Source organism: Eptesicus fuscus, chromosome 21 (genome assembly GCF_027574615.1).
Source record: "Eptesicus fuscus isolate TK198812 chromosome 21, DD_ASM_mEF_20220401, whole genome shotgun sequence".
Classification (NCBI taxonomy): Eukaryota; Metazoa; Chordata; class Mammalia; order Chiroptera; family Vespertilionidae; genus Eptesicus; species Eptesicus fuscus.
The window spans coordinates 43,489,549-43,517,362 of record NC_072493.1 but is presented as its reverse complement, the minus strand read 5'-3'; the positions used below and the strand labels follow the sequence as shown (position 1 = coordinate 43,517,362).

Sequence of the window (27,814 nt, the reverse complement as noted above, 5' to 3'; positions counted from 1 at the left end):
GGATCGTACCATGCACAAGGGAGGACTTAAGGTTTGAAGGCCGTGACGTGGCTAGGTCGGCAGGAGACCACAACTCCCAGCGGCCCTCGCGCGGCCAAGTCTCGACCTGGGCCCGGGGAGACACGGTGGGCCACAACTGTGCGCCCATTGGCCCCGCTCCTAGGCTCCGCCCACAGCCCTCACGCCTCTGTAGCACCGCTTCTCGCACCCGCCTCTCAGGACCATTCATTGATTCCCTCCTTCATTCAAGTAAATGGCTGCATGTTCACTTCTTAGTTGTGTAAGATTTCTTGCTTCAATTACCCTGTTTCTTTTTTTTTTTTAATACTCACCCGAGGGTATGTTTATTGGTTTTTAGCGAGAGAGGAAGGGAGGGAGAGAGACATTCATCAGTTGCCTCCCTTACAGCCCACCCAGGATCTAAAGGAAACCCGAGTATGACGACAGACCAGGTCTGTCAGAGCCCCTAGTCCAATGGGGAACACACATCATCGTAGTTCTTGATGTATTAATAGAACAAGTGCACAGAGCGAGGGATGGTAACCATGAGAAGTCAGGAAAGTGACCTCTGAGCAGCCTGCGGTACTACATAGGCTGGAAGAGTGCGCTGCGATGAGGGAACACTGGGTACAAATCCAAAACAAGGGAGGCCAATGGGGGGAGCGCAGTGAGGGTGAACAGCAGTGGAAGTTGGGAGGGTCCAGGTGCCATGGGCAGGGTCCCTGTAGCCTTGGGATGGAATTTGGATTTTAGTCTCCTTTTGCTGGGGAATCACCAAAAGGTTTCGGGCAAGGGAATGAGTCTCACATTTTAAAGAAATCATTCATCAAAGGCAGAGTCATGCACACAGTATCAGTACAAACATACAAAGCTGGGACCCATAGTCACCTCTGAGGAGACAGGGCAGCAAATTGGGAGTGGGACGGGGGCAGAGCAGTGGAAAAGAGACTCAGTGTACTATTTCAGATGATTTGAAATTTTTAACATATGTAAGAGTCGCCTATTGAAAAATAACTTTTGAAATATTTAAAACCTTTTCAGGGACCCCTCTGGCTGCTGTGTTGAAAATAAGATTGTAGGGATGAGTGGAAGCAGAAGGGCAGGAAGGAGACTGGCAAGAATTGGGGCGAGCCCTGGCCAGTGTTGCTCAGTGATTAGAGCATTGGCACCAAAGGGTTGCAGACTTGATTCCCAGGATTCCCAGGCAAGGCACGTATCTGGGTTGTAGGTTTGATCTCTGCCCCGGTTGGGAAGCAACCAATCACTGAGTCTCTGTCACATCTATGTTTCTCTCTCTCCCCCTCCCACCTTCTCTTCTACTCTCTGAAAAATCAATGGAAAAAGTGTCCTCTGGTGAGCAACTGAATAAAAAATAAAAAAAAGAATCCAGGTGAGAGGACACATGGCATGGGATGGGTGGCAGGCAGGCTTGCCACAGTGGAGGTGGTCACTTTCACAACTTATTTTCAAGCTGGAGCCCACAGGACTTGTGTAGAGAGAGAGGGGGGGGCAAAGGTTTTTGCTGTTCAGAGGTGTCTTTTAGGGAAAGGGAGCTGACTGCCGGAGGAACAGGTTGGGGAGGCAGAGGCGGGGCAGCAGAAATCCCTACTTGCGTTTGAGATGTTGACTAAGCAATGCAGACAGAGGAGTCTGGAGATGAAGCAGGGAGTCCTCGGCTTTGAATGGAGAATGAATGAGAGTACAAAGATCACGTGTGTGGATGGAGAATGGGCCACCACATCCCTTTAGAGGTCGGGCCCTGAGTCAGAGGAGTGACCAGTAAATTTCAAGAAGCCCCGCTCTGGGTCCTATTTCCACCCTTGCTTGCCCCATCCACTAAGCCACCTGCCCAAGGATTTCCCAGGGCTAACTGGAGCCCAGCCCCAAACGTGTCCTAGATTGCGGCCAAATGGGGAGACAGGGATCTCTGAACCCAGACTTCAAATTAGGTATCAACAGGTACCTCCAGAGCCCCGATAACCACCACGTCAGGACACCCAGCTACTGGCGGCCGGAAGGAGAAAGGACCACAGGGACAGAAGCCTCCCTGATCTCCCGAAATCCTCATTTCTCACCGTTCTCTTTGGTTCAAGCCATGAAGATCTCTTGCCAGGATGACAGTCTCCTAACCTTGTCTTTCACGCCACTAACAGAAACACTCCAATGGCTTCCCAATAGAGTTAAACACAGACTCCTCACCACAGCCTAAGGCCCAGCATCGTGCGCCCCGCTGCGTCTCCAGCCTGATCGTCCTTCCTGCTCTCCACCTAGTCCATGTCTTCCCATCCTTCAGATCCCGTCAGCACACAGAAGTGCCAGGGCTGTCTAAACATGAGAAAGGGGGACCAGGATACGCTCCTGCATGACCAAAAGGAAAGCATGTCGGAATGAGAAGTGAAGACGCAGGCCGAAATCCCACAGGAAACACTATCGTACAGCTCTCGGGGGCCGCCTTGCTTACCCAGTGCGACAGTTTGAAAGACACTGTTCATGGCATCTGTAACCCTGGAGCCCAGCTAGCAGGCTGGTCTAAGACAGGCTGCACACTGCCTCGGGCGTAGCTGTCTGTGAGCAACCCTGTTTGTGGCAGTTGTTCCTCAGTTAATAACTTAGTCCTGGCAAACTAATATAATATTAATGCGAGAACTGTTTATATGCAAACCAGGTTGCCTGCATTGGAAAGGATAAAGGTGAGTTGCTTTAAAAAAAAAAAATGCTGCCACATTCGCTGCACGCAAAGCAACTGTAAATGATTGAACAGAAAAGCTCATAAAAACCCAGGAAGACCCAGCCTTCAGTTTGCTTCTCCTAAGTGTCTTTAGGTTCTCAAGTCACTTAAAACAAACAAAACAAAACAAAACAAAACCTCTGGAAAAGATGCCTCATTGTGATTTGTGGGTACAGTTTATCAATATGTTGTATGGTAACTGGGAAACCAATACTTAAAAGGTCTTAGTCCTACCTAGGGATGTCTGTTTAACTGTTTTAGTCAGATGGAAACTATTCCACTTCCTGAGGCCACTATGGTTGTGTGGGGTCACGGGATTGATTCTGGCCAGTGAGATCTGAGCAAAAGTGACCTGGGAATTCAGTCTGGAGCTTTTAATCCTTGGCATCATTTGAGATCTTTCAGCATGAGATCTCTACCTAGCAAGAGGGAGAAAACCCACCTTTGCGATTCCGAGCCACTGCAAGTTGCAATCGGGGAGTTGTTAGAACATAACCCAGCCTACCCGATACAGGTATGTCCTCAGGTAATCCCATTTGGCCAACTTTTGTTGAATCAAATCAACTAGAGCCCGAGTTCACTAGAGGGGAAACGGAGTACATGTAGGCTGGATGTATATGTGACATAGACAAGAACATGAAGACAACATGGACAAGCATGGGGAAAAGGCTATCCATGTCTTGGGTTTCCTGTGTGTTGTTTTTTTTTCAATTACAAAGTAATGTCTAACACAGCGGTCGCCAACCTTTCGGACCTCGCGGACCACCGGGTGGCGACCGCTGGTCTGAGAGGTCTGGCTGATGCACGCTCTCCAAAAGCTATATATTCTTTCTTAAACTTTCTCATCACTAAGTGGGAGTCACTAAGTGTGACTGGGAGCTTGGGAAGGGCAAGGACCACGTCCAGCTTATTCACGGCTCCATGCCAAGAGCCCGGCACAGGGCTCCCGAGGTCTGTGTCCACCACACCTCTCAGAGGGGCTGGGGTTTGTTTGTGCACCAGGAAACCGCTATCCCTGCTGTCCCTGTGCTCGGCTGGGACTATGGCATTCTCACTGTTGGAGCACAAGCGTGAGCGTCATATGTCACGAGCGTCACTTCCGGTCCCAGGCAGGTAAGAGCCAGTGTGCACTGGGCCGTGGTGGAGACTTAGGATGCCCAAATGGGGAGGCTGGTTACAGGATGAGAGCGTGAGACCCAGCCTGAACAGGCTGTCATGGTGGGGGTGGGGAGAAGGGAGACAATCCTTTGTTAAGCCGCTGAGATTTACAGATTTGTTAACATAACAGTCTGATGTGACACCACACACACACACACACACAAGCCACTTTAATCCTATTTATCTACAATGTGCCCCTGGCCTGTAGCCATCAGGCCTTGCCTACACTGTTCCCTCTATCTGGTGTGCCCTTCCCTCTAGCTGTGACTATCAGAGAATGATCTGTACAGGTTGGCATGTACTATTTACTGAGCGTGAAACTCTGAGTTCTCATTTAATTCTCACAAACCTTCAAGGTCCCATTCAAGTGTTGCCTTGCAGGTCTGAGAACTGAGTCTGCAAGGTGAGCTGTCTGGCCACTTCCTCCTCCCAGGAGGGCAGGAACCACACCGACCGCACTGTCAGCCCCAAACCCCATCAGGCTCCCAGTCAGTATTTTCCAAACAAATGAACTGCAAATATGACCTCCCACGTCAGCTGGGCCCCTGCTGCTGTTTCCTGCTCTTCTGTAAAACTCCCGAGTTCCTCCCAGAGGCTGGCCAACCTCCTCCACTCTACTCAAGGTTCCCCACAACAAGGGCCTGGGATCCCCAGCCACACTCACTAGAATGGGCCAGACTGGTTGTTAGTGTTGAAGCCAGCCTGCATCACTGAACTTTTTAAATCCTCACCCAAGGACATGCTTTTTTATATTTTTTTAATAGAGAGAAGGAGCCAAAACCGATTTGGCTCAGTGGATAGAGCGTCGGTCTGCGGACTGAAAAGTCCCAGGTTCGATTCCAGTCAAGGGCATGTACATTGGTTGCGGGCACATCCCTGGTAGGGGGTGTGCAGGAGGCAGCTGGTCAATGTTTCTCTCTCATCGATGTTTCTAGCTCTCTATCCCTCTCCCTTCCTCTCTGTGAAAAATCAATAAAATATATTTTTTAAAAAAAGAGAGAGAGAGAGAAGGAAGAGGGTGAGAGAGAGAAACATCAATGTGTGAGATAAACATCAATTGGTTGCCTCCCAAATGCGCCCTGACCAGGGATCGAATCTACAACCTCGCTGAACGTCTACCCAGGAACCAAGAGGTCACAGTTCAATTCCCAGTCAGGGCGCACCTGTATGTGGCCATGACCGGGAATCGAACCCGCCACCTTTCGGTGTATGTGACGATGCTCCAACCGAGCCATATTGGCCAGGGCTGTATCACTTCATTTTAAAACATTCGTGGAAAAGCAATAATAGTTATTATTTCTTAAACACTTCATAAGAACTCACTGAGTCCTCACACACGAGGATATGAGGTTGACAATCTTATCCCCACTCTACAGAGGGAAACCAAGGATTGAGAGGCAAGAATCTGAGGTCATGGTTTGAGCACAGGCCAAGGGGAAAGTCTCAAGGCTGGCTTCCTAGTCCCAGCAGCAGCCCTTGGCCCCCACTTGCAAACACCTCACTTTTCTCTCCCTCCTGCCAGAAGCCCACTCACGGCCATCAGCTCGGGGCTAGGACCCTCCCATCCTGTCATCGCTCACATCTGCCTCTCGGCCACCACCTGCCCTCCAGCGTGCACTGACCCAAAGGCTCGGGGTGTAAAGCCGACCTCCCCAACCCCAAGCCAGAGGCCTTTCTCCTTACCTTCAGAGGTAAGGTGTCCCGCCTGGACTCTTCCTTCTGTGAGCTGGTAAGTGAGGTGGTATACCAGACGTATTTTGGAGGGGGCAGTTGGGCAGTTGTCAGTTTAAAATCTCGGCACCCCAGCCCATTGGTGTGGCTCAGTGGTTGAACATTTACCCATGAACCAAGAGGTCATGGTTCGATTCCCAGTCAGGGCACGTGGGGAGGCAATCAATCCATGAGTCTTTCTCACATCTCTCTCTCTCCCCCCCCCTGCCCCTCCCTTCTAGTATCTCTACCAAAAAAAAAAAAAAAAAAAAAGCCCTGGCCAGGTGGCTCAATTGATTGGAGCATTGTCCCATAAACCAGAAGGCTGCAATTCCTGGTCAGGGCACATATCTAGGTTGTGGGCTTGATCCCTGTTGGGACACATATGGGAGGCAACCGATAGATCAATGTTTTTTTTCTCTTCCCCGCTTCCTCTCTCTCTAAAAAAAGATCCATGAAAACATATCTTCAGATGAGGATTAAGAAAAGAAAATTAAGCAGGCTCTGGTTGGGTAGCTCAGGTGGTTAGAGTGTCATCTCAATACGCTAAGGGTGCGGTTCAATCTCCCATCAGGGCACGTACAATGCATGAATGAGTGCACAACAAATCGATGTTTCTCTCTTTCTCCCTCTCTAAAAATCAATAAATAAATCTTTAAAAAGAAGTTAGCCTGGCCAGTGTTGCTCAGTGGATTGAGCATCGTCCCATGCACCACGAGGTCACAGGTTCAAGTCCCGGTCAGGGCACAGGACACGTGCTCAGGTTGCAAGTGGATCTCGGGTAGGGGGCATACAGAAGGTAGCTGATCAATGTTATTTCTCTCATGGATGTTTCGCTCTCTCTCCCCCTCTCCCTTCCTCTCTCTTTAAAATCAATAAAAACATATTTTTAAAAATTAAACACTTCCTAAGAACTCACTGAATCCTCACACACGAGGATATGAGGTTGACAATCTTACCCCCATTCTACAGAGGGAAACCAAGGAGTGGGAAGCAAGTCTTCCTTGTGTGAGCTGGTGAGAGTGAGCTGGAGAGAAGAGCCACAAAATGAATATATTTCGCTATTTGCTTTTACCTGCTTATACATATCTCCGAAAAGACACACGAGAAATGGGTGGTTTCCCGAAGGAGCTGGGACTGTGTTGGGTTGCTTTTGGAAACAACGTGTGAACCATATGAAGGTATTATATATGCAAAAAATAACTTCAATTTTTAAATAGTCAAATAAACAAAAATAAAATTGGCATACTCCTCAACCTTAAATATTTGCTGCTAGGAATGTATCACACAGGAATTCCTGCACATGTGAGAAAAAAAATACATGCTTATCTTCTGCAGCATCCTATATAATAAAAGGGTAATATGCAAATTGTCCCCTTGACTGGGAGTTCAACCAGAGTTTGACCAGAGGGCAGGGTCAACCCACCAACCACCCGGGGCTCCTTTCCCCGGCCGGCCCCACCCCTGGTTGGCCCCCACCACCCCAACAGGGGGCGGGGTAAGTCAGCCAACCTCTCAAGTCCCCTCCCCCTGGCCTGCCTGTGGGCTGCAAGACCCCACCTGTGCACAAATTCGTGCACCAGGCCTCTAGTTTTTTATAATAGTGAAAAACTGCACAGCTAGCCAAATGCCCACAGTGTGTGGCAAGCAGCCTCCAAGAAGACCCCATGGTCCCCACCTCCTGGTATTACACCCTTAATCCTCTCAGCTTCAGTGTGGGCTGGACCTAGTGACTTGTAATGAACAAAATACCGCAAAAGTGATGGCCTAGCACTTCCAAGACTAAGACTCGAAAAGCTTGCAGCTTCCATCCGGGGTGCCCTCTCCCACTTCTAGAGAAGCCAGCCCACCTGGGGGATGAGCTGCCCCATGAAGAGGCTACAGGGCACGAGAGGGAGGGAGGCCCCGAGGCCCCGAGGCCAGTCTCCTGGGAAGAAGTGAATCCCGCCAGCGCGCTGGAGTGAGCTTGGAAGTGGGCCCTCCCCCAGCTGAGCTTTGACTACAACCTTGAGAGAGACCTTGAGCCAGAGGCCCCAGCGAAGCTGTGCCTGACTCCCTGACCCAGAGCAACTGTGAGACTATCCACACCTGTTGTTTTCAGCCACTGAGTGGTGGGGCCTGTTACACGGCGACGGAGCTCATACAGACGGGATGGTTTGTGGAAATGGAATGTGTCCCTCTAATCACGGCCAATGGCAACCGTGTAAACAGGGGAGTCACATGTAATGACATGAATGGTTGGCCATTACTCGACTGGGAAAACAAAAGCAAAATAAAGGTCAACATAGACATGACCCACTTATGTAAAACATGTAAGAAACTCTAAGTGTGTCTACAACCGCATGCATGTAGTTCCAACGCCAAACTGACGGACCTGCCTCTGGGAAGAGCGGCTTGTTCAGTGTGCTTGGGGCAGGGGTGGGAGGAAAGGTCTTTCGCTTTTTGTTCTACACACGTGGGTGCTTTCTCATCTTTATGAAACTGAACGTGTGTGTAACTCAATATATTTTTAGTATTAATTTTATAAAATCCCCAAGATGGTGGGAAAACCTATATGAGTGAGTTCTGTGTACCTTGAGACAAACACACCTTTTTAGAAGGTGTCTCTTTTCTCATAATTTCTCTTCAGAGAGGCAGAGCGTGGGCATTTTTCTCACCCAAGACAGGTTCACAACTATTAGCGCATTGATGTTTTAGCATTTTTGCCTTAAATTTTTTTTTCAATTTATGTTCTGCCACTTTTGCCAGATCTGCTCCTTTGGGAAAAGTCTCATGCATTTCTCAGTCTTTTTTTTTTTTTTTAATTTGAGAGAGAGAGAGAGAGAATCATCCAGATGTGAGAAACATCAATTGGTTGCCTCCTGTACACAGTCTGACGGGGGGTTGAAGCTGCAACCTACACATGTGCCCTGACCAGGAACTGAACATACAACCTTTTGGTTCATGGGACGACGCTCCCAGCCACCCAGCCACCCAGCCACCTAGCCAGGGCCATTTCTCAGTCTTGCTTCCAGCTCTGGATACATGGACAAAAAGCAGACTGGTCAAAAATGAAAGGTTTCTGGGCCCTGGCCAGGGAGCCATTGGTAAGAGCATAGTCCTGATATGCCAAGGTTGTGGGTTTGATTCCCAAACACATGCAAGAATCAACTAACGAGTGCATAACTAAGTGGAATAACCAATCGATATCTGTCTCTGTCTCTCTCTCTCTCTTAAAAAAATAAATAAATAAATAAAAAGAAAGGTTTCCAGTCATTCACTGGCCCAGTTACAACCTTCAGGGACACTCTGGTGATTCTGACAAGTTTTGCCCAGCACACCTGCCTTCTAAGAGTGTTTTGGGCCAGTGATGACAGCAGTGGCTAATAGCAGCTCTCTGTTGCGGGCGATCGTGCTGAGCCTGCCAGGTGGCCAATCCTACAGGGAAGTCACTTCTTGACATATGGGGAAACTGAGGCCCAGAGGCAAAAGGACTGCCCAAAGCCACAGAGCTCATCGGTGCTGGACCTGGAATTTTTACCTTCCTGTTCTAAGGTTTTTGCTGATTTCTACACTTACACAGTTTTATCGATACCTGGCACTCAGAGAAAAACGTCCCGAAAAGAGTTGCTCTGTTGGCACTGACTGGCTCCAACAGGCACGCCAAGCACTTCCGCCCGACGTCCTCACCTGGACTGTGAAATGGGGAGGGAGTTGTGTCTAGATCTCTCCTGGCTCTTTGGGCATCTTAACCCTGGGCTTCTTCCTGCGTCTCCCTGAGAATATGGGCCCGAGACCAGCCCGACAGTCCCTCAGGTTCATCTAACTGGGGGTTGAGGTCCAGAGGGCCTCCCTGGCTCGAGACGACCAAACCAGCGTTTGGAAACATTTATTCTCCTTCAGTGTGTCCTGGACCCAAACCTGGGTTTCCCTGCAGGGTGCCCTCCACCCCAGTGGAGACAGCGCTGGCTGCTCTCCACTGTCCTCCGTTGGCAGCTTTGGACACTGTCCATCACTCTCTTTTCAGAAACGCTCAAGCTTCCGGCACACTCTTGCCTGGTCTCGTGTCTTCTGGGTCCCTCCCTGCCTGACCCTCACCCGTGGGTCTTTCTCGGGGCTCTGTACTTGTCCTCACGTCTTCTCCTTCTTCCAGAGGTCGCAAATGGCAGCCCAGCAGCCTCATTAGACCCACCAGCAGATTTTTGTTTGGTCCTCAGTGTGTTTTGTCTTTAATTTGAATGCCTTTGGGCGGGGCAAGCACTCTCCAAGTTCGCCACAATCCCCATCATTCCCTACCGTCTTACACCCGTCCGCTTCACACATTTCCATCACCTGCCTGGTCCGTGAAGCCATCTGAGTTTTCAGAAACCCCTGCTACACACAGTCTGGGAAACCACACCCACTTTCCCTCATCAATTATCACCAGTGTCTCCTACTCCACATTTCGTTGGTGTGGGAATCACCTAGGGAGTTGTTCCAAGTCCCCAGCCTTCCCTCCTCCCTCCCTCCCCCAGACTCAACTCAACAGTTGTGGGCAGGGATCAGAAACTCAAATACCTACAGGAGCCAGGCAGGCCACATAAATGAGTGAACTAGCCAGGTATAAGAAAAGTCAACGGCCAGAAATATAATCAAATTGCATCTTTACTGAACTATGGTGAATGCATGGAACATAATACAAACATGTTTGGTACTGGAGTTTATATTTCAAATTCAAAGTTGAAAAAATACAAATTGAAAAATAGATCTAATTATTAAAATTTTCTCTTTTGTAATTCTTTTGCTCCTTTGAGTTGGAAGCCAGAAGGCTGACATTATGCCTTCCGCGCCGAGAAGGCAGCGTCAGGCCCGGGGGCGCGGTGGGATGAGCACTCAAGAATTCAACCTTGAATCCTGGGAGCGGTGTTTAATGTGACTCAGTTTCGTAACGGAAAACCGCCTTTCACCAACGTGGGTACCTCCGAACGTGGAGACTCAGGACGGCTACCGGAGAGCTGCGGGGCTGAGACCCCCGGCAGAACCCCTATTGCACTGTGGTTCCGTAACTACTCTGTGTGGTCTGCATTCACACGACCAGCATTGACCAGCAAAGGCAACCTGACAGTATCAGTCCATTCTCACAGAGTCTGGATGCAGAAAGCCTTCGGGGGAATTTGGTCTTCAACCCCACAATTTGGGTAAGTACAGCCCGGGTCATGTCTTTCATTTCTGGAAAACCAACTGCAGCAAAGGAAACGGAGTCAGAATATTCCTTGCTTATGGCTTCCCGTTTTTGCCAGGACTGGGCAAACATGATCATACATTCAAGTAGCTGTTTGTGAATGTTCTTGCGCAGAAAAAGTGTTCAGAAGGGTCATAACCTTGACCCAAAGTCTTTGATCAACTTTCACAGGGAAACCAAGGTGTGGCTTTTGCCTCATCGGAAATGAACCAAGTAGATTGGTTGCAAGAGTTCTGACTTCTTCCACACATCATGTGACGACCAGGTCATAGAGCTTCTGTGGAATGCACTGGCTCAAGTTCACCATCAACTTGCCTGTGATTAACGTACAGAAGCGCATCAAGGGCGATCACGGTGTGTTCCACTGACTTTCTTTGCACAATTCAGTTCCAGGTGACTGATACAATCACCTGACTGTCCTCACCAAACGTTGCCACCTTGGATTGTGGAGTCCTGACCAGTTCCCCTGTGACATAGATCATTACATTCCCACAACTGTCTGCGGCTGTGCTTAGGAATTCGGACCTGTCTATGTAAAACTTCTCATTTCTGCAAATACACAAAAATAAGCCATTTCCCAGTGTGGGGCCTGCCCTGGCACCATGTCACAGACTTCTTCGGTCACATGAAAATTCTCAAACTTCACAAATAAATAAAGCTAACTGGGTGGAAGTAGTTCATGCGCAGAAAGAGAAAAGGCCACACAATAGATTTGACTCTTTCGAGCAACTGGACTTGTCAATCTTCTGATTTCTCTTCAACACACCGTACAATGCAAATAAACGCCTGTTCGACTTAAATAATGGCCCAAACAGATGTGCTTCTGTCCAGGACACGTCCTTCTGCTCCTTTATGAACTCGCCGTGTGTCGGAGGTTTTAATGCCCGGGTACTTCTCTTCACATCGTTGTGAGACTGCACGTGGCAGCCACGTCATTTCTATGGTTGGCTTTCCCAACCCTACTGACACTTGAGGCCCTTTTTCAGTTCACTGAGGACCGCATCTCGCGTCTGGTCTGTATACTGGTCGAAGTTCTTACTGTGCTTTGATTCATAATGACGTTTCAGGTTGTACTCTTTCAACACAGACATGATTTTTTTGCATATTAAACACGTAGGCATGTTCTTCACTTCCACAAAGAAATAGTCTCGCTCCCATTTTTTTCGAAACACGGGGCCCTCTCGTTCTCTCTTTGGTTGTGCCACTTTTGATAGAGACATGGGTACAAGAAAGATTTCACTTTCCTCTGCACACTACCACAGGAACAACCACGGGGCAAGCCCAGTGACAAAGGTGGGAGAGCCAAGAGGGAGTGGTGGGGACTGTGGCGAATTAGAGAGCACACGCCCCATCGAAAGGGGCAGCTCCAGCCTCTTGTTGCTAGGCAACAGGGCAGGCCAGGGGTGCCAGATCTCCTGACTTGTCAAGAGAAGCCAAGACTATAGATTTTGTGTGTGTGTCTGTGTGTGAGAGAGAAAGAATTACCCTGATTTTTACAACTAACTCTTTAGGAAAAAAATACCACGTATGCTAACACAGGGAAGGCCAAACAAAACCCATCTGTAGAGTGGCCCATGGGCCACCATATTGCAACCTCTCTCCCAGGACAGGGCCCAGGAATCTAATGTTAACCAGAGTCCCAAACAATGTGGATGCTGGTGGTCCATAGTGGACCACGCTCTGAGCAACACTGGTCTAGAGTTTGACAATAGACAGCTGACTCTCTGCCTCCAGGGAGACCACCCACATGCCCCACACCTGGGCCTATTACCAGCTGCCCCCGGACATGTCTCTGAGGATACCCTTCAGGTCCCTTGCCTCACCACATCCCAAACTGCTTCCTGCTGGGTTTCCATCCCAGGGACAGCCCCACTGTCCCTCTATCAAAGCCCCTGAGGGTACGTCTCCGACTGGGACCTCTTTCCACACGTGATCTCGTCCACTCTGTGACTTCAACCACCAAACACACACATCTCCTAAGGACACGTCATGAGCTCCCACCATGGCAGCTGTCACTTGGACATACCTTAAACCATTAGCATTCAGCACTGGCTCCTCCCCCCAGTCCCCTAACTCAGAGAAGCCCCACCACCTACCAGCACCCAGTGCAGGTCCCAGAGCCCACCTCAATGCCCCCAAACCCCCAACTTCCTTCACATGGCACACCAGTCCCCAGCCTCACCCCTTCTGCCCCCAATCTGCCCAGCTTCTCCGCTGGACTCTCCTCTCCCCTGAACCATCCCCCCAGCCTCCTCCGTTTTCCTGACTCCTGGCAGACCAAGGCCCGTCCCCTGCTAATAGCCTTCTGTGGTTCTTGTGTCCCCAGGACAAACCTCAAGCTGCTCAGTTTGGAGCCTGAACCCCCTCTCCACCTGGTGCCTGCCTGCCTGCCTCTGTGTCTCCCCGAGCCAGGCTGTACCAGACCGCCTGACTCACTGCCGAGGCCAGGCGTCACCAGCCTGGGCCTCGGATGTCTGCTGAAGCAAGAACAAGGACAGAGATGTCTCCCCCCCGGTCTCCTCCTGCCCAGTCCTGGGGGACGACAGTGACGGGAGCCGGGGCATGTGTTAAAAGGAACTTTATTGGGTGTTGGGGGTTCAGATGAGATCCATGAGGATGTCGTCCTCCATGACGCTGGGCTGCAGGCCCGGCTGGGGGACCGGGCCCCGGGGACCCCCGCTCAGCAGCATCTGACCTGGGGGGGGGGGCGGTGGGGAAGGGACTGCATCTCCCAGTCGTCCCTGGGGCCCTGAAGGGCCCTGGGGCTGCTTTCTCCCTCCTCCTCAACTTAGTCCAAGGCACTAAGTTGTCTAGAAAGCCCTGGGGGGGACCCATGAGAGGCGCTTTCTGGCCCCATCTGGCCATAAATGTGCTGTTTCCCACATGCCTTTGGAAGCCCATCCCCCAAGATATCTCTCTGGCCCTAAGCCTACATTTCCCAGCAAACCCCAGAGAACACGCAGGAAAGTGATCATGGGGAGAGCTCTTGCCCTCTAGGTTTTTGGTCCCCTGACCCTCAGAACGCCCCAAAAGCCAAGCAGGGATGCACTCTTCTTGAATTCCAGGACTTTACTTCCCAGGAGCTCTTGGTAATCTTAGGGCTACAGCCCAGGGGCTGCTGGGACACTCAGTCCAGACCCTGGCCTCCCCCAGGCCTCCTTACCTGGCAGTGGAGCCCGCGGGGGAAGCTGTGCAGGCCAGGACTGGGCAGGTGGCGGGTGCAGGAGGGGGGGTCCCAGCTGGGGCTGCCCCAGGCCCTGGTGCGGTGGGGGCAGCAGTGCAGGGGCCCCTGGTGGCTGGAGGTGGTGAAGGGAAGCCTGCTGTGGGGGCACCCCGGTCTGGGGCTGGGAGAACAAAAATGTGGCTCAGAAGCCCCAGTGAGGAGATCCCTCCCAACCATGAAGCCTCTGGCACAGAAAGTGCTCAGAGCATGTCTCAGCCAGTCATTTGTGTGGGTCTTTCTCCAAAGAAATCTCAGCAGAAGCCCATGGGAGTCACACAGACAGGAGCTGGTGGGCTGGAGCCTTTGGTGGGGCCCTACTCACACCTTTTATCAAGCCAACCTCCCTCCTCCGAGATGAAAGGTCTACAACTGTCACGGCCCAGGACCCACGTTCCCAGCTGCCGCCCTCACCCCAAATCTCACCGGCGGTGGGTTAAGGAGGAGGCTCCGCAGTTGGGGATTGGCCCCAGGGTTCTGGGGCCGAAGGATAGGTCCAGGAGGGAGCGGGCCAGGAGCTGCTCCGGGAGGGCCTTGGGCAGTGCCTGGGGGAGCCTGGGCAGCACTCTGGGGCTGGGGCTGCCCTACGGCTGCAGAGGCCCCCACAGTGCCCTGCGGCTGGGGCTGCGGTGGACGAAGCTGGAGCTAATGGAAGAAATGCGGGTGAGCAAGAGACTCCAGACCCCTCGGCCTCCACAGCCCTGACCCTGACCCTGCTGGCTTTGTCCTCACCAGATTCGGTGAGGGCCTTGCCTGGTCCTCCAGAATGGGGCCCAGCCCGGGTGGTGCCTGCTGCGCCCCCATCTGTACAGGGAGAGAAGGAGCAGGTCGCTGAGTGCGTGTGGAGTGGCTCTGAGAGGATCACTCCACATGTCAGAGATCTGAGCCCTGAAGGGGAACCTTTAAGGAGCTGGGGACGTTTTTTTGAAGGTGAGGGTCTGGGAAGGAAACTACATTCCCAGGTCCCCAGCAGGGGCCTGTGTCCTAGAGATTCCACGAGGACACTGAAACGGGAGAGAAAGGTCGCAAAGAAATGTGGGGATGGGACTGAAGCTGGATGCCTGCGTCTTGGGAGAGGAGTAAGTGGCTGGTATTGGAGCCCCAAGAGGTCCCTGGGGGTTGGTCATGAGTTCTGGGGCCCAGGTGGGCAGGCCCTAAAAGGGGGGGACGGGACAGGGACCTGCATCGCTCACCCCGCGCTGCTGCTCCAGCTTCTGCTGCTGCACCTGCTTGTGGTTGGTGATGACCTGGCGGATGCCATTGACAAAGCCGCTCTGGTCGTAGGGGATGAGGCCCATGAAGATCTTCTTCTTGGACGAGTACAGGAGCATGAGCACGCGCACCTCACAGGGGGCCGTGTGGGGGAAGTGCACGCAGCCCGCCTGGGGGTAGAGAATCAGAAACAGTCACACCCTGCAGGAGGTATTCCACCCTCCCGGTTCTAGAAGATCCTAGAAGCCCCGCAGTCAAGAAGAGGCGAGATTTCTGCAGTGAAAGACTGAGGAGACTGGAGCATTGCTTGAAGTTGCTCCAGAAACAAACTGAGTTGCTTAAAGGAGCGCGGAGAGCCCTGAAGGACGGGGCCAGGCCCAAACATGGGGCTGGGTCCTGGCTCTGCAACCTTGACCCCCCACCACCACCTCGTGAGGCTGCTGGGAGGGTTCACGCTGAGTGGAAGGGGCTTCAGCACAGAGCGGGCACCTGAAGCACATCGGACCCAAGGGATGCAAGACCCTTAGGGGATAGCCACACCCTTCCTGGCCTCAGCCTCTGCCAGCGAGAACGGAGGACAACAGCACTAACATCACACCACGCACACCAGGCAACCTGGCCGCAGCTGGACACACAGCAAGTGCCCAGAAAACGTTATCAAACGTGAAGTGAGACCATAATACACGGAAGCTCAGAACAGGGGCTCTTGAGGGAGGTGGGGCTGACGAAGTTGAAGTGCCACCTCTGGGACCTTGGCCAAGTGAGTTTACCTCTCTGAGCTTTGGTTTCTCATCTGAGGCAGATCCTGCTAGCTGCCCTCCCCACCTGCTAGGCCCTAGAGGCTTGCATCTGCCCCAGAGATGAAGCCTGCTTGGGGGCGTGGGGAAGTGTCTGCTTTCCTGAAGAGACAGGGATACATGATGGATGCCACACTTTCTTCTTGCCTTCCTGCATCAAGTCACGCAAAATGCCTGGAGCTTCAAGACCATCTTGTGACCATAAGAGAGAAGCCAACAGAATCTTGGCCCAGACATCCTGGGGCTACAAAATTAACTCCAACAGCTGCCTGCCTCTGGACGTCCTGCTGTGTGTCAAAAACAAATGCCTGGCCCTGACCGGTTTGGCTCAGTGGATAGAGCGTCGGCCTGTGGACTGAAAGGTCCCAGGTTTGATTCCGGTCAAGGGCATGTACCTTGGTTGCAGGCACAACCCCAGTGGGGGCGGTGCAAGAGGCAGCTGATTGATGTTTCTCTCTCATCGATGTTTCTAACAATCTATCCCTCTCCCTTCCTCTCTGTAAAAAATCAATAAAATAGATTTTTTTAAAAATGCCTGCTTGTACGGTGCTCACTCTGGGGACATCCTTCTCAGAAGCCAGCTGCCATGCTGTGAGGAAGCCCAAGTCACATGCAGAGGCCACGTGGGCACTCTGAGGGCCAGGCTGAGCTGAGCCCCGAGCCGACAGCCTGTACTATGTGAGTGAACCTTGAGCCTCTAGCCCATTTGAGCTTTCAGATAGATGACTATTCTCAGCCATCATCTGATGACAACCCCAGAAAAGTTCCCAAGCGAGACTAGCCCGCTGAGCCCAGTCTACCCACAGAACATGAGAGAGAAAACTGTCCTAGGCCCCCACCCCAATCATCTATTTGTTCTAAAAACTCTGCTGGTTGGGTTTGTGTTGTTTGTAGCTGGCAGCATTCCTAACGCTGAGGATCGCCTCTGCAGAATGCTCCTGAGGATTCCATGAGGTAAGCCTCCAAAAGTTCCCTCTCCTGGAGAAGTGCTGGGTCCACGGGACGTACTAAACAACTGGATCTGTTCCCATGTAGGGAGACCTCCCTCCGTGCTGTAAGTTGAATTGTCCTCCAAAAATACATGTGACCTTATTTGGAAGTAAGGTCCTTGCAGATGTGACGAGTTAAAACAAGTCATTAGAGTGGGCCTTAATCCAATGCCTGGTGTCCGTATGAGACAGCAGGACAGGGGACTCTTTCCCCCTCCCTACGTGGGAGTCTGTGCTGGTTTCTCGATAAATTTCCACCCTTTGCTATATTAAAAGAAAGAAAGCAGGACACACACAGGGAGGAGAATGCCACGTGCAGGCATGGGCACAGACACAGTGAGAGGCTGGCCATGTGAAGATGGAGGCAGAGACGAGTAGTACTGCCTGAAGCCAACGCCGGGGCTGCAGGCTGCAAGAGGCCATGAGGGGTCCTGCCCCGCTGACCCTGGATTTCGGACTGCTGGTTTCCAGAACTGTGAGAATAAACTTCTGTTGTTCTCAGCCCCAGAAAACCAATACACCCAGTACACCTGTCAGAGCCAACTTCTTCCCAATTGCTCCTGTCACACTGTAACATGGAACGGAATCCCGCCTGGCACATATTATAGTTATAAAGCGAGCTGAGGCTCTGGAAGAAGGCTGAGCAGGCCAAGCTCGCAAAGCCCACCAACCGGAACAGAGTCAGCACCCCGGGTCTCCCCCGGTCCGGGACTCACAAAGCCGTTGCCCATGATGCGGTAGAGGCCTTTGAGGGACTCCAGGTCCTTGTTGGTGAAATGGAACTGGACCATCCTTGAGTTCCGGAACAAAGGGCCCAGCGTGGTCTGGGGAGACACAGCACGTTGAGTGGGGAAGTGAGGGGAGCACAGGTGGAAGGGGCAGGAGAGGGATGAGGAAAGAAGGAAGGGATGAGGGAGGAGGGGAGGGAGGAGGGAAGAGGGGAGGAATGAGGGAAGAGGGGAGGGATGAGGGAAGAGGGAATGGGCAGGGGTTGGGGCTGCTCCCGCCTGCCACTCACCAGCAGTTGCTGGGGGATGAGCTGCATGATCAGTTTCTGGGGCCACTGCTCTGTTTTCCTGGGGGCGATGCGAAGAGAGGTGTCAGGAGGATGCAAACCCCAGCCCACCACACCCCCTGACCGTCACCTACAGGTTCTCGCCGTGATTGACGTAGACCTGGCAAGGCAGTGACCGCGTCAGCTTGGTGTTGGCGTCCACGGAGGCAGGTTTGGGTTTCTGAGGGGGAAAGAGAGGCATATCACAGCCAGAGGGGCCCAAGTCTCAGTCCCCTCACTCCCTCCTGCCCAACCCTGGGAGCCCCAAAGCTCAGGATCTCCCCAAGTTTCAGTCCCAAGAACCCTGGGCTCTTCCTTAGTACCATCAATCCCACAATTCTCTAGTCTTCCACAAATGTTGGGCTCTTCCTCTTGCCCCAAGTCCCACAACCCTCTGTCTCCTTCATGCCACAACCCCTGGGTGCGTCTGTACCCAGAATCTGAGACGCCTCGGTTCCTCACCTGCAATACAATTCTTACCACCTCCTTAGTCCCGAACCTGGCGTCCTGGGGACTAATTGGGGACCACACGTCCATGACCCTGTGGCGGCCCTGGTCTCGCCCTGCCCTCCACCAGGCCCGGCCCTATGATCCACCTGCCCAGGACTCCTCCAGCCAACTCACCTCCTGCCACTCGAGGACCCCGCTCCAGGCCAGGAGCTTGTTGGAGACGGACTGCTGCCCACCGAGGGCCGAGGCCCCTAGCTGGGCTGGGGAAGGGCCACTCACCCCACCAGGGGCGACCGTGCCCGCCTGCTAGAAGGGAGAAAGGAGGGTGGGGTGGGGGTCAGACCAGCTCCTTGGAGGGGCTGTCCTGAGAGAGAGACAGGCCAGCAAAAACTGGACAAAGGCTTCTTCCTCTGTGTCCCCGTGGCCATCCCTGGGATATAAACACTCTGGTCCTGGAAGATTCCAGGACTCAGAGCAGGAGCCCGTGGGATCGTCAGAATAGTCTTCATCCACCAGGAACCACACCCACGCCCTGGGCCCTCCTCAGGCAGGCAAATTGTGGGTCCTGGCTCACGTCTGCTGGCGGCTAGCACTGTGCTAGCCTGGGGCAGACGGGGCAGCGGCAGCAAGTGGGAGGCATACAGACACCTACCATGGACGGTGCCCCAGGCTGCGCAGTGGGGGCCAGGCCCTGAACAGGAGCCACCGTGGAGACCAGGTTGGGCTGGGAAGTGGGAGACGGCTTGGGGGCACCAGGTGGCCCCTGTGGCAGTGAAGGGGCCTGGGCCTGGCTGAAGGGGGGACCCACTCCTGGAGCCGCTTGCTGGAGAGGGTTGATGGGCGAGACTGCAAGAGACCAAGGGAAGAGGTGGGGCAGGTGCCCTGGGAGAGAGGTCTGGCCGCCCCCGCCACCCCTGCCCTGTATCGTCGGCCCTGGACTCACAGCGCGGGCCCAGCCCAGCCTTCTGGTTCTTGGCAGCCTCCACTGCATTCTGGGCAGCCACCTGAGCTGCGCTCAAGTTCCCGGGCACCTGGAAATGGAGGGGACGGGCTGATGAGGACCATGCACCCCAGTCCTGGTGTCACATGGGGCCACACCCCCCACAAGGCACAGGCTCCCCGACTCCAATATCACAGGAGCTCATGACTCCCATCGCCCCACAGGGACATGATTCCTCGCCCCCCAAGAGTCCCACCCTCTGCACGTCTCAAGGGAAACGCCCATCACTCCCCAAGTCCCAGCATCCAACCAGGTCTCTTCCAAGGGGCAGGGCTCCCACAAGGCCCCAGAAGCATGTCCCTTCCTGGTGGTGTCCGTACCTGGTACTGCTGGGGGACGGAGGGCAGAGGCTGCTGGGGGGCTGCCGAGAGCGCAGCGCTCGAGGATGGAGCTGGAGGCAGGGAGACCGGCTGCTTTGGCTGGAGGGGGCCTGGGGCCGAGCCACCCCCAACTGAGCGCCGAGGATGGACAAGGGAGCCCCATGAGAAGTGGTTTGAGAGAAAGGAAATCCAAGTCAGAGTGGGTCAGCGAGAACAACCCCATCCCGCAGCGGCGAGCGGGCCTCACCTGGTAGCACGAGTCCCCGCACCAGCACCATGTGCCGTGGGTCCTGGCTCACGTCTGCTGGCGGCTGCAGTGGCTCCAGCATGGCCGGGGGGGCTGCCTTTTCGAACAGAAGCCGCAGGGCAGGCAGCTTCCGAGGGGACACGATGGAGAAGTGGATCCCTCGCTGCAGGAGAGGGAACAAGTAGTAAGGACTGGGCCACAGGAGCCAACCCCCAGGCTACTACCCACACCTGCTAGGTGGCTGGACGCTGGACGGCACGGACCCTAAAACCAAATTCCCATCAGGCTTTGGGACAGGGAACCACCAGACCTAAATGAGCTGCCCCAGGGGATTCTGTGACCCGAAAGTCCAGCCCCAGCCCTCCTCCCCCAACACCGGGGCGTCCTCACCTCCCCAATCTTTTGCACGAGACTTTCCGTTGTGCACCCAGAGTACGTGGTGCTCTCAACAGCGGGCAGCAGGTATGGGGGCGAGTTACAGATGAGGAGGCAGACGCGGTGTGTCTGGCCACTGCCGAGAACAAGGACAGATGTGGAGCAGGTGGCAACAAGGCCCTGAAAAGGGACCCAGACCCCGCACAGCAGAGGTACAAGGACTCCGCCCCACGGGAAGTCAGGAGGAATGGCCCACTTTACAGCTGAGAACACTGAGGCTCTGAGGTCCCAGACTGACCCCAAGTCAGACAGCACACAGGGGAGATAGGAGCCCGACACCCCTTCCCGATTCCCAGCCCTAACACCCCAATGTGAGATGGGGGTGGAGTCCTGCGACAGGCAAAGGGGGTTCTGAGCCAAGTGGACAGAGACCAACACGGGACAGACCCCACACCGGGTGCACTCACATCTGCTCTCGCATCTTCTTGAAGTCATCGAACAGCTGCAGGGCCGTGCTGAGGCCTTCCGCGATGAGGCTGCAGCTCTCGCCACCCCCGCCCATGAACCTGCACGAAGCCAGGCTGTCAGCCCTCAGGGGTCCCTGCAGCCCCCAGGCCACACTTAAGAACCTGCACCCGTGCCACCCCTACCCAGCACTGGACTGTGCGCCTTGGGCTGGGGACACTGTTGCGTTCCCTGCTCTGTCCCCAGTGCTGGCAGTGCCAGGCCAAAGAATGGGGACAGGGGACATGTGTCATCTCCTGCGAGGGAGTCTCTCCGAGAAGAGGCCCCATCAGAGGATGGACCAGGGAAAGGGTCCGGGATCCCCATCCCTGTGCACCTCCCGCCTCGGGGCCATCTCTCCATCTTCAAACCAGCCCCAGCCTCACCTTCCCAGCCTGGAAGAGAGGCCCCTCTCCTCCCAGTGTTATGGGCTGAATTGTGTCCCCAGGAAGAGACGTGTTGAGGTCCTAACCCCAGTTCCTCAGAATGCATGTTATCTGAAAACAGGACCTTCACAGAGGTGCTCAGGCCACACTGGGCCCGCATCCAATATGACCCGTGTCTTATAAAAAGGGGGAATTGGGACACAGACAGACACGCTTAGAGGAAAAGATAACGTAGAGACACAGGGAGAACACCATGTGGAGACTCGCGTGACACTGCCACCAAGCAAGCAATGTTTGGGGTGACCAGAGCTGGAAGAGACAGGAAGGCTCCAGAGAGCATCAGGCCCTGCCCAGCCCTGAGCTCGGACTCCTGGCTCCTGACCTGCGACACCACATCCCGCTGTTCTGAGCCACCAGTGTTTAGTAGTTCTTTTTTTTTTTTTTTTAATTTTTTTTCAACTTTACATTTTTTTGTTTAGTAGTTCTTTACGGCAGGTCAGGGAAGGAGACCGACTGGACGGAGCCATCACTAGGAATGTGCCCGAGGACACCCAGGGTCTCAGAAACCCGCTGAATCAGAGAGCATCCTGGCCGCCTGGCGGAGGGTCTCCACGGCCACGTTCCCCGAGCTCTTCCCAGCTGCAGGCTCTCCCCCTGTGCCCCAATCCACCCTGAGAGTTCAGTGACCTCGTCCTTTCCCCTCAGGGCGCTCAGCCCGCCCACGGCCCCCCAATCCTCCTCTTCCTCACCACCAAGACCCTGTTTCACACAGGAATTTTAACACCACCTAGCTGGGACAGACCCTAGTGAATGAGCCAACCCTGGATCCACCTAAATGCCAGCTTGCTGTTCTGAAAGGAGTCAAACCACCGTTTTGTGGGCCTGAGACTCAACCCTCAAGTGCCCGGGCTGGTGCTGGGGGGGGGTGGGGTGGGGAAGAGACAGGGAGCAATCCCTCTATGCACACGAGTTCTCCTTTTGATGATGAAAACGTTTTGGAACTAGACAGGGGCAGTGGTTGCACAACATTGTGAATGTACCTAAATGTCACTGAATTGTTCAGTTTTATATGTTGTTGTTGTTAATATATTTTTATTGATTTCAGAGAGGAAGGGAGAGGAAGAGAGAGAGAGAAACATCAATGAGAGAGAATCATTGATCGGCTGCCTCCTGCACGCCCCCCACTGGGGATCGAGCTCACAACCCAGGCATGTGCCCTTGATCAGAATCGAACCTGCAACTCTTTAGTCTGCAGGCCGACACTCTATCCACTGAGCCAAACCGGCTAGAGCTATTATTGTTTAATTGATTTCAGAGAGAGGAAAGGAAAGGGAGAGGGGGATAGAAACAATAGTGATGAGAAAGAATCATTGGTCAGCTGCCCAAAACCCAGGTATGTGCTCTGACGGGGAATTGAACCCTGACCTCCTGGTTCATGGGTCAACACTCAACCACTGGGCCACACCAGCCGAGCTGAATTATTCACTTCTAAATGATTACTTTTGCAATGTAAATTTCAGCTCAATTTAAAAATGTAATTTATGAGGGAACGTGTGACCAACCAACCACTTTGAGATCCTAAAAGTTGTTCCTAACTGAACACAGAGCATGAGCAATCTGTTACCAACTCAGAGAAAGATTTGTAACAAATATTCTGCCCAAGAAATGAGAACAACTTGAAAATGAGGAGCAAGGAAAAATACGGTCAGTTGTAAAATGTTTTAAATATCCTAAAGTTGCCCGGCCAGCATGGCTTAGTGACTGAGTGTCCATCTATGAACCAGGAGGTCACAGTTCGATTCTCCATCAGGGCACATGCCCGGGTTGCAGGAGGCAACAGATCAAGGATTCTCTCTCATCATTGATGTTTCCATTCCTCTCCCTCTCTGAATCAGTGCGGGGGGAGGGAGAAGCCCAGCCGGCGTGGCTCAGTGATTGAGTGTCAACCTATGAACCAGGAGGTCACGGTTCGATTCCTGGTCAGGGCACATTCCCAGGTTGTGGGCTCAATCCCCAGTGTGGGGTGTGCAGGAGGCAGCCGATCCACGATTCTCTCTCATCATTGATGTTTCTCTCCCTCCCCCTTCCTCTCTGAATTAAAATTTTAAAAATAAATAAATATAAAATCTATGATACACTTTATCTCCAAATAACCCCGCTGACACAGACACGAAGTAAATGAAAAACAAACTGAAAGCACTCTGGGTGCTCTGACTTTTACTGCTTCCTTGCCCTCTCACTTGCCCCGTTTGTCCCGCCCAATGTCATAACCTCAAAATCTGCATTGCCCACTTTCACCAGCTAGTAGGTCCCCGGAGGCCCCGGAGGTACAGGTCCAATGAATGAATGTGATCAGCAGCCAGCCCTGACTGAGGGCTCCCTGCGAGCCAGGTCCCCCGCCCGAGAGGGTCAGGACCTTGCCTGTCTTGCGTGCCTGACTCCTCAGTGCCTAGGACAGTTTGCTCTACAAATGTCTGCTGAATGAATGAATGAACGAATGACTGTCACAGGACCATGGGGAAGATTGCAAGGGCTCTTTTCCTTCTAAGGTCTTCTTTCTGACCTGAGTCACAAGCCGTAGGAGGGGGGAAACTGCCTCTTTTGTAAGACAGGAAATGTAACATCAGAAATGAATCTTCCCAAACCAAGGCCGTTTCAAAAGTCACACTGCACGCTTTGTTCCTGAAGTTCCCGACCTTCCCGAGAAGATAAGATTTCCCCAAGTGTGAACAAAACTTGCTGACTCTCTTTGTGATCTCTGTTACAGACCTGCCTGGAGCATCTCAGAAACTGAATTCAGATGGTTACATAGGACTTGATAAAAACAGTGACGACAGTGAATGTCAAATAATAGCTTAAAATGTTTATCAACCGATTGGGAGGATTCTGCAGTGTGCACACAAACACAAAGCATTCTCAGTTGCTTAAAGACACAGTGTATCTAAGTTGAATGGGGAAGGTGGATATGTGATGAAGATATTCAGAAAGCACGTCCCGGCCCTGGCCTAGTAGCTCGGTTGGTCAGAGCATCATCCCGATAGGCCAAGGTTGTGGATTCGAGCCCTAGTCAGAGCACATACAAGAACCAACCAATGATGCATAAAGTGGAACAACACATCAGTGTGTCTCTGTCTCTCCCTTCCTCTCTCGCTAAAATCAATCAATAAATAAAGCTTTAAAAATGAAAAATCAATCGATAAAAAAGTATATGTATATTTATACATATAAAGAAAACATCTCTCTCTTAGCTTCCTAGTGCCCTTGAAATTTTTAATTAAGGGGGTTTGACTGCTTTTCCCGATACTTCAACACCCATCAGAAGACTTGGTCTCTTGGTGATTATCCTTCCTATAGCTTTCACTCATTCATTTGTTCAGCCAAGGTTTCCTGAGGCCTCTGGGTGCCAGGCCCCAGCTGGAAGCAAACACCCAGGGTCCTGGACATTCACAATCCAAAGATGGGTGTGGGGCTGTGACAAGTGAACACCTTGAAGTAATGGGGGCAAAAGAGGGAGCAACTGGCTGCTTGTCAGAATCAGGGAAGGGGCATTGGAGTTGGGTCTGGAAGCCTATAGTTTACCAGGGAGTCAGAGGATGAAGTGCATTCTGGGAATTAATTCATTCACTCCCTTTGTGCCAGGCCTCCTGTGCTAGAAATTGAGGGACATCAGACTTGGACTCAGGCCCCAAGGAACCCCATTTAACACTGTTCATGTCTTACCTACCACAGTCTAGCCCAGCTGCTCTCACCTGGGGTTGATTTTACCCCCAGGGACATTTGACAATGTCTGAAGACATTCTGGTTTGTCACAGTTTGGAGGGAAGTGGCTGACATTTGGTGGGTAGAGGCCAAGGGTGCTGCTGAATGACGCACAAGACAGCACCCATAACAAGGAATCATCTGCACCAACAGCACAGAGGTGGAAAACCACTGCTCTACCCTGACCACGAAGGAAGAACAGGCGTCACCTGTCCACTGAGCCTTCAGCACCCAGTCCAGCACACGGCCCGGAACAAAGCAAACATTTGCTGAAGGAATGTAATGAAGGGTGCTGTTTCACGGGCTCTGACCACAGACCAGACCCGAGCTTAACACAGGACAAAGACTAGTTCCTGGGATCCTCCCAACAACACAGGGATACGAACTACTGCCATCCATTTGCAAACCAAGAAACTGAGACACAAAATAACAGCAAACACTCGGGTAGCACTTAATACACGTCAGGCACTGATTTAAATCATCAACTCATTTCATCCCCAATGCATCCCTATGAAGTCATGGTAGCCAGGCCCCCCGATCTCCTCCTCCTGCTCCTCACGCGCCTTAGTATGCCCACCCCCTCAAACAATGACTACGACTGACTTGTGCATCAAACAGAAATGAGGCAGAAGTGATGATGTATGACTTCCAAGACTTGATTTTAAAAATGGCTTCCTCTTTGCTCTCTCTGGTGGGCTGCTGTTTGAGGAAAGCCAGCTGCCATGTTGGGCGGACAGGAGCCCTTGTGGCAAACGGCCAGCAAGGCTGTGGGCCCTCCAGCCTAAGTCACAGCGTGAGCCGCCTGGGAAACGGATCCTCCGAGAAGCAATCAAACCTCTGGTGACTGCAACTTCATGTGAGACCCTGAGCAAGAACTATCCAGCTAAGCTACCCCTGAGTTTCTTACAGAATCTGCATGAGATAATACATGTTTGTTTTTATGCCACTAAGTCTTGGGGTAACCTCTTACACGTCAACGGATAAGTAGTACAACAAGTAACTAATACAAGCACAGATGCTCCTGAACTTACATCCAAGGAAAACCATCGTCAGTTGAAAATATCCCAAGTTCAAAATGCATTTAACCTCCCGGACATATAGCTTTACCTGGCTGGTTTTTATTGAATGCCTATCGCTGTTGCACCATCATAAAGTGGAAAAAATCTGAAGTCAGGAACCGTCTGTCTTATTAACACACCCACCCCCCTTAAAGATAGTTACATTAGGCACAGAGACGACAGGGACCCCTGGTCTGGGACTTCCCCTGAGGTACAGCTGTGATTGGGCTCCAGGCTGTGTGCACCTGCAGGAGTCTGCAATGTGAACTAACGAAATTCCATTCAAAGCACAGAGGGACCCGTCCAGGCCTAGCCCCTGCCCCCAGCACTCGGGCTTCAATGAGCCCTGAAAAAGGAGGACTGGCGTAGAGATGAGGAACGGCAGACAGAAAGGGGAGAATCACACACGGAGTGCCAAGGGGGTCCTGGAGCTCAAGGCCGCCTTGAGGCAAGTGTTTCTACTTCCAAACCAAATGGCAAAATCACCAAGTGCACAGAACCCACCACGGAAGTCACTTATGAAAAAAAAACCACAATTCCCCAAACACACACTCAGGCCTTTCAGCCACCCAGTGTGACCCCAGCCACCACCCGTTCACCGTCCCTCACAGGGTCCCCCTCCCCACCCCAAGCACAGGGAAAAGCTCACTTAATGCCATCGAGCCAGGTGACAAACTCATAGGCGCTGCTGGTGGGAGCGTGACACTGTACGTAGGACTCGGGAGCGCAGTCCACCGTGTTGAACACCACGAGGCTGTACTGGGTGCCCCCATACTAGGAGAGGAGGAGAGGGGCTCTTCATCTGCGACCTCAGAGAAAGTAGTGGCCCCGCCCCTCCTCCCTCAGACCCAGGAATCCCGGCCCCCAGCCCCTCCTCCCTCTGATCCAGGAGTGCAGGCCCCAGCCCCTCCTCCCTCAGCCCCAGGAGTCCAGGCCCCCAGACCCTCCTCCCTCAGACCCAGGAGTCCAGGCCCCCAGCCCCTCCTCCCTCAGACCCAGGAGTCCCGGCCCCCAGGCCCTCCTCCCTCAGACCCAGGGGACCAGGCCCTCCTCCCTCAGACCCAGGAGTCCCGGCCCCCAGACCCTCCTCCCTCAGACCCAGGGGTCCCGGCCCCCAACCCCTCCTCCCTCTGACCCAGGAGTGCAGGCCCCCAGCCCCTCCTCCCTCTGACTCAGGGGTCCCGGCCCCCAGGCCCTCCTCCCTCAGACCCAGGAGTCCCGGCCCCCAGACCCTCCTCCCTCAGACCCAGGGGTCCGGACTCCAGCCCCTCCTCCCTCAGACCCAGGAGTCCCAAGACTCACGTCTCCCCCGAAGTCCGTCTCGGCGGGAGGACCACCATTGAAATACCTGTGAGGGTCGGAGGTGAAAAGTCGGGGTCAGGCAAGTGGCTGTGAAAAACGAAAGTCGGAGGGCGGGGCTGGAGTTGTGGAAATGGTACTCACTCGATGGCCGGGAGCAGGTAGTGCTTGCGGAGGCCCTCGAAGTAGGGCCCCAGGTTGGCTGTGCCCTCAATCACGAACACCACGTCAGCTACCAGGCCCCCGGCGCGAGCCGGGCCCTCGGACCCGGGGACCATTCCCCGCGAGCTAGACGCCACCGCGGCAGAAGCCTCCGCGAGCTGAGCGGAAGTGCGCCTGCGCTGTCCG

General features: G+C 53.1%; 1 protein-coding gene across 5 annotated transcripts; it reads right to left on the bottom strand.

Annotated features, from left to right (window-relative positions):
• Nucleotides 1-10,207: 10,207 nt before the first annotated feature.
• Nucleotides 10,208-27,814, bottom strand: MED25 (mediator complex subunit 25). Of its 5 annotated transcripts, none has more exons than XM_028129519.2 (18): nt 27,611-27,814; nt 27,470-27,515; nt 26,817-26,941; nt 20,928-21,026; nt 20,476-20,596; nt 20,086-20,248; nt 19,839-19,969; nt 19,462-19,549; nt 19,171-19,364; nt 18,693-18,824; nt 18,164-18,249; nt 18,033-18,090; nt 17,731-17,838; nt 15,210-15,398; nt 14,749-14,820; nt 14,443-14,661; nt 13,960-14,140; nt 10,208-12,000 (listed from the first exon to the last, which is right to left on the bottom strand). In XM_028129519.2, the coding sequence occupies exons 1-18, from the start codon at nt 27,742-27,744 to the stop codon at nt 11,756-11,758; spliced, it is 2,391 nt and encodes a 796-aa protein (XP_027985320.1). In that variant the 5' UTR covers nt 27,745-27,814; the 3' UTR covers nt 10,208-11,755. The 5 variants fall into 5 exon arrangements, with proteins under 5 accessions (XP_027985320.1, XP_027985321.1, XP_054566266.1 ...); XM_028129520.2 differs by having other exon boundaries at nt 18,693-18,821; XM_028129522.2 differs by lacking the exon at nt 10,208-12,000 and adding an exon at nt 13,358-13,491.

What these genes read in the sequence shown, in the direction of transcription:
- MED25 (XM_028129519.2), bottom strand. Translation starts at nt 27,744, where the DNA reads ATGGTCCCCGGGTCCGAGGGCCCGGCTCGCGCCGGGGGCCTGGTAGCT. An exon ending in GTCAATCACGGCGAGAACCT is followed by an intron (nt 18,091 to 18,163) that starts GTAGGTGACGGT and finishes CATCGCCCCCAG; the next exon opens with GAAAACAGAGCAGTGGCCCC. An exon ending in TCATCCCCCAGCAACTGCTG is followed by an intron (nt 17,839 to 18,032) that starts GTGAGTGGCAGG and finishes GTGTCTCCCCAG; the next exon opens with ACCACGCTGGGCCCTTTGTT.